General features: G+C 39.3%; 1 protein-coding gene across 1 annotated transcript in view; it reads right to left on the bottom strand.

Moving 5' to 3' along the window:
* LOC143213748 (neural cell adhesion molecule 2) overlaps window positions 1-14830 on the bottom strand; it is a 187521-nt gene that overhangs the window by 48929 nt on the left and 123762 nt on the right. The window contains exon 4 of the mRNA XM_076433882.1: window positions 14470-14787. Within this exon, the coding sequence (XP_076289997.1) occupies window positions 14470-14787 (318 nt within the window). The remainder of the gene's footprint in view (window positions 1-14469; window positions 14788-14830) is intronic.

Raw genomic sequence — 14830 nt, 5'->3', positions numbered from 1 at the left:
AGACATTTATTATTTATCAATGATGTGCAAGATGATGACGATATTTCTTTACGAATACGAAATTCCAATCTCAATTAAAGTTTCAATTATAATGTCACAATCTTCATAAAAATGTTGTAGTGCAACCTCTTCCATTTTTTTAATAAACAAACACAAGCCAAATTCTTCAAATTTCAATGAATTAATGAAACCATTTACGATGCACAAGGAGAAATGCAATTTTATTCATATTACTATATCTGAATGAAAATTAAAAATTTAATATTTATATTTTATACACAGAGAGAAGATTAAACACACATTCGAGTGAAGTTTAGCAGGTTCTGGATTTTCAACGAAAACTTCATAAAGCTTTTGAAGTCCAAGCATGCCTGAAAGCTGCAGTAAAACGCTTTAAGCCAATTTCACCTTCGCTTTCATTCGCGACACCCCTGCCACGATCTCGCGGCCTTATGGTTGCTAATCCAGGTAATTTCCCCGTGCTCGTGATCCTACGTGTTCGAAGTTAAACTCCATGCAACGGCAGAAATCCTCGAGCGGCGAACTATAAATTCTCGGCGTCTGTTTGGTATCGCATTTCTTGAAAAATTGCGTTCGCCGTGGCCCGCGGAGGGCCAAGAGAATTCATGTTTCATCCGATGTAGGCCACGTGCGCGCGACCGCTCATGTTTTCCGATATTTTTTCGCATGAAAGCCTCGAAATCCGCGCCTCCGAACCGAAACCGGAAAAATAACGAGCACGATAAGTTATTTCATGAATAAAAAAATAGCACTGGAAATAGTCACAATCGGCGAATAGAATGAATAGAAATCAAAACAAGAAAAAACAAACGGCTGAAATTCGGATATTACGTTTCGCTCGATGCAAACAATTCCGACTGTTCACAGAGAAATCACGAGAATATAAACCGTTTAGAAGTCAATTAATCGGGACAGGTGTGAGAGAAAAATACTCGTTGGATTTCGGAATGGTTAAGGCGCTGCAAGTTATACACGACGTGAGAACGTTTAATGTGACCCATGAGCGATCACACGTATTTATCAATCATTCTCGACAATGTGTGATTGATTGTTCATGCGCTTCGAGTATACACGTGAACAGATGCTCGGCACTTTGCTCTAAATTGTTTTCTGTATGTTATTACACTTTGTTATGGACAAAATACGTTGTTAGCTCGACATAATAAGCGCTGACGTTAAATCGATGCGTTCTTAAGAAAAGAAGCATGCACATCTTCCAAATTTTATCTTCCAGCGATTTTGTCTTCCTTTTTTAAAATTGTAAGCGCACTGAAAGGATTTACCAATGTTCCAACAATATGTTTCACCTGACTATTCGTGACAATTTTTCAATGTGTTCATTGTATTTGCCAGCGACTCGCAACTAAATTCATACAACTAGATCACATATTTACACTCGGTATTAAACGAATATATTTACAGTGACCCGAATTAATATTCGGACGCTCGTAAAAATACGATAACTTTTTAAATATTGTATTATGGGATTTTTGAACATTATTGGGAAGCTGGAGCAATTAGTTTACTACAGGATGTGGAAAGAAATTTTCTCAAAAATTGCAATAGATCGGAAATGTAGAAAAAATACTGAAAGTTGCATTTTACAACTTTTTAATGTGGGGATACATTGAAAATTTAAAAAATACGTTTTATAGATCTGCGAGAATTAAACATATTCTAAAAATTTCATCAAGATTGGTCGACGTTGCAATGGGCTACAACCGTTTAAAGATGGTAAAAATTGCAGATTTTCACAAATTTCGGCCTCTAACTGCAATAAATGTAAGGATTCTTACATCTTTTCCAATACCTATCATTTTCTTCCGCATCGATCGATTTTTCACAGTGCATATAATTGACACAGATCTACAAAACGCATTTTTTGTAAAAGTTGTAAAATACAACTTTTGGTATTTTTTTCTACAAATCCGAACAATTGCATTTTTTGAAAAAATTTCTGTTCACATCCTGCAAAACCTAATTGCTCTAGCTTCTCAGAAAAGTTCAAATCGTATAGTACAACATTAAAAAATTATCGTCTTTTTTAGAGTCACTGTACGTTACAACTTAATACGTTATCGTCCGATAGGATCTCCGTTATTTTTTAATTATTACATCGCTGGTGCAGGATGAATTTCCTACAGCGGTTTCCTCGGGAAACCAGCTACATTTTTTAGCATATTCGTAGAACCCGTTCCTCCCACGTGAGCAGAGTCATTTCCATCAGAACGATGTTTCCGAATGCATTCTAGACTCCCTTGAGACGTTTCACGCGGCGACCAATGCCGTCATTTGTCGTTCCTTCGATGAAAATTTAATAACGATCGAGCCCGAAAACAAAAGCCTAGTAGTATCTGGTACGATCTGTAATACCACGTTGCCCATCGTACAAGCTACCTCGTAAATTCCAGCGCACGCTTATGCGCCGCCGCAACCAGCCACTTGTACAACCCCTAATTGCCATTAGCCAGTAGCCACTTCTCTGAAATTGGTTCCTCCGTTCCGTTTCGTGGCCTATCCGCTACACTGTGCACCAATATACTGATCCTTCTTGACCTCCCTTCAACCCCTCCCTACCCGCTCTAACCCCCTCCGCAATCCCTTTCATCTTATGCTAGTCGGATACGTACATACATACATACATACATAGGCGATACATGCTCGTGCATTCGCGTTTCTAAAGATCTTCATTCCCGGAAATGGACGATCCCTCGCACACTAAACGGAATTCTCTGGCAGCCGGGAAAGAGCGGCCGCGATTAGAAGACCGATTTCAAACGGCGCGGTCCAGCTAATAGCTTAAAATTGGACGGAAACGGGTTTACCGCGATTGTGTATATCTTGGTTGTTCCCAACAACTGCTGGATGCCACCTTAACACCAGGGTTGCTGGATTTTGCTCAATGGCCCTCCAAAAATCGACCATTAACAGTTACCGACCCACAGTAAATTTCTAAATGGAAATAGTAATAGCTGCCTCATGGAATAGAGTAATTTAACCCTTCGCACTCGGATCAATTTTAACACGACGATTAAACATTTATTTATTTAGTGATTCAAGAATACCTTGGTTTTCGGGTCTGAAATTACCGAGAGATTTTGTTACATTTGTCAACAGAAGCCGTTCGAATCATTATAATTTAAATGTCTCCCTGGCGAGAGTATGCTTCATTTCGGATGGTTCCTACGAATGCGGAGCGGAGGCTCAGGATCTCAATCATACTATCTGGCAATGTCCAGAATATGATTCAGAACGAGAACACCTGTTTGAACTGCTCCTCAATCGTAAACACTATCCTCCCTACACTATTAATTTTTTTCTAAGCGTACGAGACATTACAACGCTAATGTTTATTTTTAAATTTCTCAACAAATGTAAGATTAGGATTTAGCGCCTACCGTTTATACAACATAATTCCACTTTATACATGTTACGTTATATACTTCTCTATTTTTTTGTAAAGTGTTATAGTAATTTATGCTATATCAACCAAACTAGGTTCATGGCATCAACGAATAAATAATTTAATTCAATTAAACATTTCTTTCAACTTGGAATAATTCCATTCTATATCATTTTATTTATTTTATGGATATGACAAAAAAAAAATTGTTGTAACATCTCGTGCAATACTTAAACGTTTAGTTATTTAATTCGGACAGTAAATTGATCAGTTTTGTATTTTTTCGCAATCGCGTTTGTTAATATATATATAGTGAAAGCACAATCTTCTTTATATAATTTGAAAAATACTTTACAAAGTGGTCCATTATTGTGCTATGAATTATGACTTGAAACAATAACGTGTTTGATAGTGATTGCACTTTTTTACGCAAAATATGACATCATGGTCGTCACGTATGTGTAACTTAGATAACGGTCGTATTAACATGCACAAAAGACTAGACTAGCGTGTTGCTAGCTCATGTCGATGCTCCTCGCACGCAACTACCATAAACGCCATACATTAAAACCAAATCCCCCTATTTAGTTCAGCTACCATGTTCATGGATATCTTTTGAATTCAATATTATAATTATACTGCGATTTTATATATTTATAACAAAATAATCAATGTAATTGAAAACAGTAGATTCTAATGAATGGTAAGAAATATGTATATACTCTCTTGAAATTTTTAAAATCTTTTCACCGTTTGTAATTACGTCGAACCATTTCTCTAATGATAAGCCATATCTATTTTGTATTGTATTTACAGATGAAAGGGAAGAACGAATGGTAGATAGTACGACTTGATACGCAGGCACAGTTGAAAGCACGGCCGGGAACGTTTGACGAACTTTAAATGGAGCATGACACGTTAAAGTATCAAAATGACTGCCAGAAAACGCAGATTGAAGACCGCCGATTGTAACTTTCAATTACACTCGGACGTCAGGGGAATTATGTGCAAAAATCGCAGAAGTTCGTTTCGTGCGAAACATGTCAGAAACACGTATCAAACCTCGATAAGAACGACAAAACTGGAGTCGGAGCGAGAGAGTGTATCGTTTGGCGCACGAAGCATCGCGTGTCGCTACAAACGTGATCACGCCTTCCTGCCTTTCGAGAAACAAAAAAAAAATTGACTGGATTATCTGCGATCAATTAAGGGAGAAATCTGATGGAGGAGACCGTCGAATCACGGTCTCGAAAATTCATCTCGTATTTGCTGAATGCCTCTGTTTCGTTCACTTATCGTGTACCAGGATATAAATTTTCCATACTTGAACGAAACCATAAAATCATAACTGTTACTACGATAAATTTAAAAATACTGTTACATTATTTCCTGCTTTTCAAAATTATTGAGAAAAGAAACGTACTTTTATTTAAATCTTGCTCATTGCATTTGATGAAGACTATTAGAGAATTTGATATAAACGGTTGCAGAATGATTGAAGTGAATTCAGCTACAAGTTTCTATATCATTCTACAAAAATGCAACATTTCAACATGGTAATAACTAGACTGCGGATTTTTATGCAAAATAAAAATTGTCTGCCTTGATTATTAGAGACAGGAGTTAAATGGAAATATCTTACATCCTTTAAACATTTTCTAGAGTTGGGAATAATATACTGACATCCTTAAGTTTTTGTAATCTCTTCACTATTTTAAATTCCGTCTACTCAATTTTTCCACGAATGCATAAAGTCCGCTGTGTAGTAATGACTATTGCTGAATGGAGCATTGATTTCTCATTTCGTGAACTCAATTTTTGAATCTCTTTTTCCATATTGTCATTCTCAAGAGATCGAGAACAACATGAAAAAGGACAAAACGTTGCGAATGTTCTTTCATTGAATTGAATTGTGTGCATTAACGAAATGGCAGTTTCCATGGATCCATCTCTCGCGACAACTGTCCACTACATTATCAAATATTCAAGCACCCGGCAGACCATAGTCTACCGCAGTTACGTGCGCAATTATGGACAATGTGCGGTTTTTTTCCGGCGAGTCTACAGTAAAATTTGCCCGGGATTAATATTAACTCGAGTCGGTAAACATCGTACGTGATGAACAAATTGTAAACTCATAATGGTACGTTGGGCAGTTTGCATTAATGCGATTTAACAATCGGGGTAATGAATCAACACGCGTGCACAGCGAACGCATTTAGATTTGCTGCAACGTTCCCACGCGTGTCTGTCGTTTTCTATAATGTTCACCGAGTTAACGCACGTTGTACGTACCTCATCCCGCATTTTATAAGCTTTTCTTCGAACCGCACGCATTTCTTTTCAGAACATTGAACCACCCCCGCGTGCACCCTTCAAAACCGACTTTACGCTGACCTGAATTATAAATCCGATAAAAACGAGCTGCGTTGACCTGAATGGACATGGTGGAACCTGAGTGCTTGACCAATATCGACTACTATGTGAAACCTTGAGGTAAATATTCATGGCGGGTTTGGACGTGCTACCATAATTTTTAAGTGCTGGCACGACGATTAAAAGTTTTAAACCATTCAAATTAAATCTTTATTAATAGCTCATTTGTAATTATTTTAATGTATTATACTATTTCTATTTTTATTGTACTGTTTTTAATATTTTATTCATTTATTTTAATATTTTTTTATTAATCCGGACCTATTAAATTGTGATATAATACCTCATACAATACTGAAATGTTCAGTAACTGATCAGATACCAACATACTTAATAATACAAACAATATTTTGAATAATGGCTCAGCAATATTTAGTGGTGATTCTCTCTCTCTCTCTCTCTCTCTCTCTCTCTCTCTCTCTCTGAGTCATCACTAGACTGCGGATCTTTATGCATTTATGAAGAAATTAACTGGATGTAATATAAAACAGTGAAGAATATGAAATATCCAAGAATATATTGTTACGTTGTTCTCACCGTAAGAACACTATTAAGAAGTAAATTTCAGTTATTTAACTACTGGTTCCCACAATCGATGCACAATATTTTTATTTTGCATAAAGATCCGCAGTCTAGTCATCACTCGAGTGCTAAGGGTTAGACATTGCAGAACACAAAAGGGCTGCTCTTTACTTTATCGGACTCAAAATTTGTGCCTTTCTCCTACGAATTATGATATATTTGGTATGTAATCCAGTAGATTTGTAACCGGCGCGGATGCAGATCGAAGTTTCGAACCTCTAGGATCAATAGTTGAGGAGTTATGGTCGCTTAAAGTTGAGCATATTTCCAGTTTCTTGACAGGTAAGGGCGCCGCCATATTGGTTCGTAGTGACGGTCGCACGCCGCTTACTGAGTTTGTTAGGATTAGGTCGAGGGGGGAGGCAAGGTTAGCGGCTCGCGGTCGTCACTACAAACCAATATGACGGCGCCCTTAGCTGTCAAAAATGCTCAACTTTAAGCGACCATAACTCCTCAACTATTGATGCTAGAGGATCGAAACTTCGATCTGCATCCGCGCCGGGTACAAATCTACTGGATTACATGCCAAATACATCATAATTCGTAGGAGAAAGGTACCAATTTTGAGTCCGGTAAAGTAACGTTTACCCCACAAAAGCGTTAAAGGATCGATCGCGATTTTAACTGTCTACTATGTACATTGGTTGAATTATTTTGACGTTATGAGATTTCAGAGGTTGATATTCGGCAGTGCATATGTTAATGCGCGCAATAAGGGTGCAATCATTAGCATTATTATGTACGAGATATCGGCTTCGGTGGATCAGTGGCGTCGAAATGATCCGTCGCCGACAACCGAAATAATTTGTGCATCGATAAAAAGTTGGTCGAGTCTGTTATCACTTATCATTCTGTGAACAGTTTCGACGCATATCAGTGAGCACGAGTAAATATTGCGAGCGAATGTGCCGGAGCGTCTGCACAGTCACGGATAACTGCTTGCATTCGCGTTCGCGCGCGGATAGGTATGTCACTCGTACACGAATGTGCAATGTGCACATCAAACCGGACGCGAATTAGCAGCCCGGCCGGATTCGCGACACCTATTAATTATATGACGGGTGTTTATGGCCAGTCTTTAAACCTTAATTGGTAATGTGTTGCGTAAATTGGTCGGGTATTAAAAGGGCAATTATTTGTTAAACTTTCTCGCCGGAGAATCAGGCTGATACCGTTAGCGCGATACGTGGAATATATTCGAGATGCCTATAACGTGACCTGTTTTACTTTTGCGATCGTATCGCGTGCTATTGATCCGCAGGAAATTTAATGCCGTCGCTCCAAATCTGTTAGGAATCATTTTAATCGCTTGCGTAATGGCCGTCGACTCGATGGGAAGGAAACCGCCAAAAATCAATTTCCCCGTTGCTAAACAGCAAGTTATTTTAATTGGCTAGTCTATTGTTAGTACAGTGTCTTATCTGCGTGTAACATCTACGGTCGGAATTTCGTTCACCTGTGTGTCGAAAATATTACCGTTCACCGAACCGAATTTGTCACCATCGTAAAATAAAACGCCCAGGTAGTCGTGCGCTGCATGAAGGCGACTTTATGACGTGTTTCGAGAGACAAATCGAGTTCGCCCACAAATAACTTACACCATAGAAGTTCGGTGACTGGTTTTTAATTGCAAAACAGCGGCAACAACAATTTCGAAGTTCATCAACATTATCTCGTAATAAATCACGCGACCTTCGCCGTTTGTAGATGTTATAATTATCCTTCCGATTCTGTGCTTTTGTAATGTAATAGTTACACGGTGATTTCTAATGTTGAAAATGCAGTTACAATTTTTACGTATATTTTGTAGGCTTACTTTGGCATTCATGTTTCTCTCATGTTGAGAGAAATAAGTACGCTCATGTTGTGCCGCGGAATGCGTGTACCGACCTCTGGTATGACCGAGAGGAGATAGTGTGTGTGCGTGACTGAGGATCGCAGAATGTAAAATGATCTATCAACGAATCTACATGTCCGGTTATTTCTGTATGTAAACCATAGTATTTTAGTTATACATGTTAGTATCTATAATAGAAGATCGTTGGTGTATTTACTATAGAATTCAAGAATATAATTTCTAGCAATGACAAATCTGAAGAAAAACGCAGAGAATTTCAATGCAATTTCAACATTAAACGAGCAACCTTAAATTCGGACAGGTAAGTGCATTTAGTAACTAAAGGATAGAATCAGTGCATAAAAGTCCGTCGCTGTAACGAGTTCTTGGATAATCCGGTCGAGAATTTCAGTTCTCCGGAAGACGAATGAAAATTTAATTGGATTCGATCAGGGAACTTCAGGGCCGTGCAAAAAAATAGTGTTCGATCGGTTGTCTACGCCGCAAGAAGACGAGGTGGAAGAGGAAGATGAAGAGGAGAACGGTGGAAGGCGAAGTTCCAGCGACTGTTGAACAAGCTATCGCTTAAAATCATTTAGCGGCCGATTGAAACGGAGGAACTAATGCGGGTGGCGCGCAATTAAGCGGAAATTTATCGACAGCGTTCCTCGTAGAGCCGTGAACACGATTGCTTATTATTATTTGTTTTATTGAATGAAACTTGCCACGGCTCGGACTGGCACGAATTAATAGGCAACCGACCCCAAGGGATCGCATGAAATTGTACGCGGATCCGCAACAGCACGCTGCTGTTTCTGCGAAGCTACGTGCTCTGCACCTGTGCTCGAATCGGCGAACCATGAACAAACCCTGCTTATACATAGATTCCCAGTATATTTCCGATCGTTCTTCAACCAAATCAAACATCAGATTTTAGTCGTGCCTGCGCGCCTACACGCGTTCTCGTCAATCGAGAATTTTGCGGGGCTGAGTTTACTGGAAGAGGATAATTGATTTCCAAGCAGGCGCAAATCCTGTTCGGTTTAATGAGAGAGGGGGGGAAATTTCGAAACTCATCAATCGGATTGCATTAGTTTGCGTTGAGTACACCTCGGTCACTCTTGAATTTGATAAACGGATTAGAATATCAAACGTGTTCCATGTTGCTCGCAGCGATGTTAGATATAATCACATAGCAGATTTTGTGCGAATTATAATGTGCTATTCTATCTAAAATTCAATATAATCCAAGATTTAATTAGCTCCAATGGCGCCCTCTTATTTTCTCGAACCACTAAGCAGTTGCCGTAGAGTAAACTAATTATTCGTTCAGGAATATATTGTCGTAACATATTAATGATGATGGATATTCACATAACACATTAATTATTCAGAATGATTCCACTCAGTTCGATTAATAACAGACTGCGGATTTTATGCAATTTATGCTGAAGATTATGATTGTGTTTTTATCAAGAAAGGAAAGGCACAATTAATTTTCAGAATGGAACTTGATTAGTCCAATCATAAATTGCTACAGCAGCCTATGCTTTCGAGCAACAAAATTGAGTTACACATTGTAATGCTCATGGAACTAGAAACCTCGAAGTTCCGCACTCGCGTGTAGCATAATAGTGTCATTATCCAGAAACGATCCAGCTAGAACTTTTCTGACCCAAACCAATCCAAACGTGTTATCGTAGAAGCCTGGACAACCCTAGTTGAAAATACTCCAACAATCAGAGGGCATTGAAAATGGTATATGAAATAGTAGCAGAAAAATCCAATTCAACACTTTCCGGTCACGTCAATCTTCTACCGTGCACGCCTTTGACTTGAAACCCCAGTAACTTCGCTAACTTCAGAAAGACTGGTAATTACTACGGAATTAGCTAGTACGTCGAGAGATTGGACGGCTTATGTGCACGCATAATTGCTTACTTAAAATCTACTTTTATAGGTAATACTTCTACTGAAAGCAAAACCATCAAATATAAGAGAGAGAGTGCTCTGAAAAATCTTACCAACAAACAAAACCAAAATAACCTTTTTACATACCCTAGTAGAATTTATGGTTGGCATTTTGTTGGGAATTCGTTAGGCATGTTGCCTTTTTATGCAAGTTGAAATGAATGCTGCACCGCGATATACAGTGGACTGGATCAGGAAATTTGGTGACATTTTATTACAACTCTCGAACCATACGAGATATCGGGATAAAATTTGCACTATAATACATTGAAAAATTATTCCCATCTACTGATAATTATCGTAATAAATATATATTTTTTGCCCGAATTTTTCGTCCGGAATATTTCTTTATGGTATTAAAGTGGAGTGGGGTAAGTCCGTCTACGGGGCAAGTCCGTTAATTGATTATTTTTATTATAATATGAACGAAATTTCTCTAGCTTGTATTTATTATATGTAGTATAAGTTAGTATAAACTATTCTACATAGATGTCGCCCAAGAATAAAGGTCCAAACAGTCACGTGCGAAGTACACGTACAACTTTGAGGTTACTCTGAACGTGCAATAGTTTACAAGTTATTAATATATTCTGTGTTGTTATTTTTGGTAAGTACAACAAATATTGATGTAGGTTCACATCAAATAAACCGTTTTTATTGTATTTTTTTAAATTTATTGAGAAAAACACTGAGATGATCTGGCCCCGTAAATATTACGGTATTAATAATAGTACTATTACGGTGGGGTATGTCCGTACTGTATGGGTAACTATAAAACTAAACAATATATTTAATGCAATAAAAAGTATTTTGTAGGAGGCTTGATAATAATTCTTTTCTTTCCCCGTAGCACTTGAAACAAGGTTCGAAAGCAGTTTTATAAACTTTGTTGTAATATCACTGTATCCCCTTTCATATTTCAGCATAAAAGTACATGTTTGTTTAAAAATGGATAACTATAAAACTAAACAATATAATTTAATACTATAAGAAGCATTTTACAGCAGACTTGTTAATAATTCTTTTCTTGCCCGTAGCACTTGAAATAAGGTTCGAAAACATTTTTAACTCTCAGAGACGTACTTGCCCCATTTTCGGGGGAAGTGTGTCCTAGTTGACACTTTGTACAATATACAAAATATATACTACTACATAATACTAATTCATCTGTAATAACTGTGGCAAGAGTTTGATACCAAGAACGTTAAGTTTTTACATACCAGACTGAAAATACATCAGTTTCAATACACATCGAATTTTGCGAAAACGAGGGCGGACTTACCCCATTCCAACTTATATCTAACTTAAAAAGTAGTTAAAAATGTCCGGGTTTCAGACAGAAAAGTCCGGGGTTTCCATGCCGTTCGCAATTTTCTAGATTCTAGATGGTAACTCTATTCTTACATGAATTTCCACGGGCAAGTGCCTTCTATTCGAACTCGGTCAATTCATGATCGCCCTCTCGCTCGAACACGTCGCTCCGCAAGCCCCTAATCCTGCGCCGAGCCTAAACACAGTGCGTGAGTATCTGCGGGTCGGCGAACCGCGAGTGAACACCTCTCGAATAGCGCCTCGGGTCGGTAATGGTTTTACGCGTGTTTACATTATCGTTATCGCCCGATTCGAATAGTTTCCGGCGTGAATGGTTTCGAAGGGGTTGTCTTGCAGCTGGAACCGGTGGGGTCCTTGCGAATCGAACATCCCCCAGCGAGTCTTTACACGACCTCACGACACGGCGAACACCTTCTAAACACCTAGACACGCCCAGCACGCTTACAGTCGCAGATTCTTCGAGTACCTGGCGCTGCTGGCAAACGTGTATGCGCACACACATGCCGGCAAAGAATACACGTAGCCCAACACACGTCCGCCTGGTCGGTTTCTATCGACCGACAACGGTGCTGGAACATGGAACAACCACGCAACAACTCCTCGAGGAACATGGCACACTGGTGGCCAGGGGACACGCGATCCACTGATCCGTCTTGCGAGAGACGCTACCGTTATCTTCAACGAGCGATCTCCGAGCAGACGACTAATAGGTTCAGCGCGTGAACACCTTGTCCCGTCAGGACCACGTGAAAAGGCGTTCACCAGCTACGTGACCCGTTCCCTCGGCCGCGAAATCGTCGTGGAGAATTGTTTAACCGCGATGGGAGATATAACGATAACTCCCAGACCCGACCGATTCGTGAGACGTGCGCGAGTAGACCCGGTTGCACGGGGGAATGTTATTTCGAAGTGAGCCAGCCCTTTGCACGCTTCCCCACAGATTAGTTGTAAGTGGAGCGAAAATTTGTTCGCGCGATCGCATTTATAGAAAGTCGCTACCTTTGACCCGCAGATTGCACAATTAACTGAACGCACAGACCCAGTCGACTAATTGAATTCGGTTGCTTGGAGTGCAACTGTTCATATTTACCAGCAATGTCTAAATGTGAGGCATGAAATAACAATAAAATTGAGACACCGATTGAATAGCCGGTTTGAGACATTTTTATTTTGCATTTATTGCAAAGATTATAAAGAAATCCAATTTTGTACATATCAGTCATTTAGTAGATGCGTTTTGTACACATTTTATAGGATATTAAATTAAATCCAGCCACTGTTGCGAAATGGTTAAACACCCTAACTGGATATAAGCTAACCAAAAAGTGACGGTGTAATTCTAAATTGGCTGAATCTCGAAATTGGGGGTATAGGCTAATGCCTGAAGTACTTCATGGGTTGCTATCCAACCCTAAACGACATTAAATGTCCAGCTTATGGGCAAGCCAGGCTGATGGATTCAAGTAATCCATTTCAATTATTGCGCAGAATATGTCACTTGGTGCGACGATTATACTGGGTGGAACAGTTAAATGGAAACATCCGGAATATCTCTGTTATTTATGGTCGCACGGAAAAACTTTTCGTGGTAGAATGTACTATATATCAACCTCCAAAAATATTTCAATGTGAAACAGTCATCTCTGACTAAGAAATGGATGAATATATTAAATCCGACTAAAATTTCTCGTTTATAGCTTTTGAAAATTTGCATCGGCAACAAATGGAATAAGAGGAACGAATGGAAGAATTTTTAGTATTGCTACAACGCCTGCAATGCATCCAAATATAAAAAGAAAACTGAATTCTTAAGGAATGCCGCAACTTTATTGGTCACTGCAGTAGGTAAAACATGCGAGATTGAAATCTCGGTCTCATGCTGCAGAAGGATATCCTTTCGATTACCTACTTTTGCCGCGATTCATTAACGCCAGAAGTTCGATCATTAAACACATATCAAACGAGTGAGGGGACGTAAAATTCCCATTAATTGACACACAGAAATTACTTTTCCGCCGTATGGACATTTTACGCTGTCATGGGAATATTGGCGAGCCACCGGCCAGACATAAATTTCCAACGCACAAGCTCTCGTAACAGGTCTTTGCCGATGCCGCGCATACTTAGGCACGCGGCTGAAACCATACAAAATCAAACTGTCTGTCGCGAGTCATGCGCGTAAGCCTCGCTTAGAATGTGACCCGTACGTTAATCCGAGACGAGAGCAACTGGTTTCTGCATAATTTTATTGCGAAACTCCCCAAGAGAACCAGCGATTACAAGAAACGCTCTGTGTGTTACAGGAATGCTTTCTATTTTGCGATACTGATGTCATGTTTCCTACGCATAATTTGCTACGCGACCGTTGAACTTTATTTATTCTCACGATCTCTCATATGTACATCAAGATTACATGTATCAGTGCTTGACAGTGATCGATTGAAATTCAGACGAATCAAGCGGCTGTGCAGGTGGAGTGGTATAGTTATTATTAAACTCTGAACAACTGCTTAACCCCTTGCCGTATTTTGAAGATTTTGACAAAGTCTAACAAATATGAATTTTCTTTCTTTTAGATGAAATAAAATTTGATTCGTTTGCAATCAATATTTAAGCATTCAAGTTCTACACCATTTTTCGGGATAATCGCTGTAACTGTAAAGAAAATGGTACGACAAGGGATCAATAAAAATGTGATTGGTATTTGCTGTCAGAATTGAAAATTGTAACTATATTGTGTTAATAAAAAATTTAGAAGGTATAAATGCAAAGTCTTGAAATTTTTTTCTATTTATATAGAATCTATGATAAATTTTAAAAAAGCCTTCTCGCGTTAGGCAACATTGTTGTAATGGTATCAAATTGGGAAAAGATGGGGAACACTTACGGTTCACGTTTAGGATGACCAGCCTCGTCTGCGGCTGCACCAAGTTGGTGTTGCTGGCTTCACAGATCAACCGATCCTTGAGGTGTTGCCGGCCAACTTTAGGGAAAGACAAGCGGTTAACCGTCAGGCCTGACTCGGGTTTGTAGTGGTAGGACTCGTCTATCACGGTGTTCTCGAGGTACCACGTCAGGTTCGGGGGCGGCCTGCCACCTTGTACCTCGCAAATCAGGTTCACGTCACTTCCCTCGTTGTAGAGCTCCTCTATCCTTGAGATATTCCTCGTCGTCGCGTCCAGTATCACTGGCTTCGACGGAGGCACTGTGCGAACAGCATGCATGATTGAATCAGCGGAAATGCGGAT

Source organism: Lasioglossum baleicum, chromosome 11 (genome assembly GCF_051020765.1).
Source record: "Lasioglossum baleicum chromosome 11, iyLasBale1, whole genome shotgun sequence".
NCBI lineage: Eukaryota > Metazoa > Arthropoda > Insecta > Hymenoptera > Halictidae > Lasioglossum > Lasioglossum baleicum.
The sequence above is the reverse complement of the archived record's forward strand: the minus strand, read 5'-3'. Positions and strand labels throughout refer to the sequence as shown.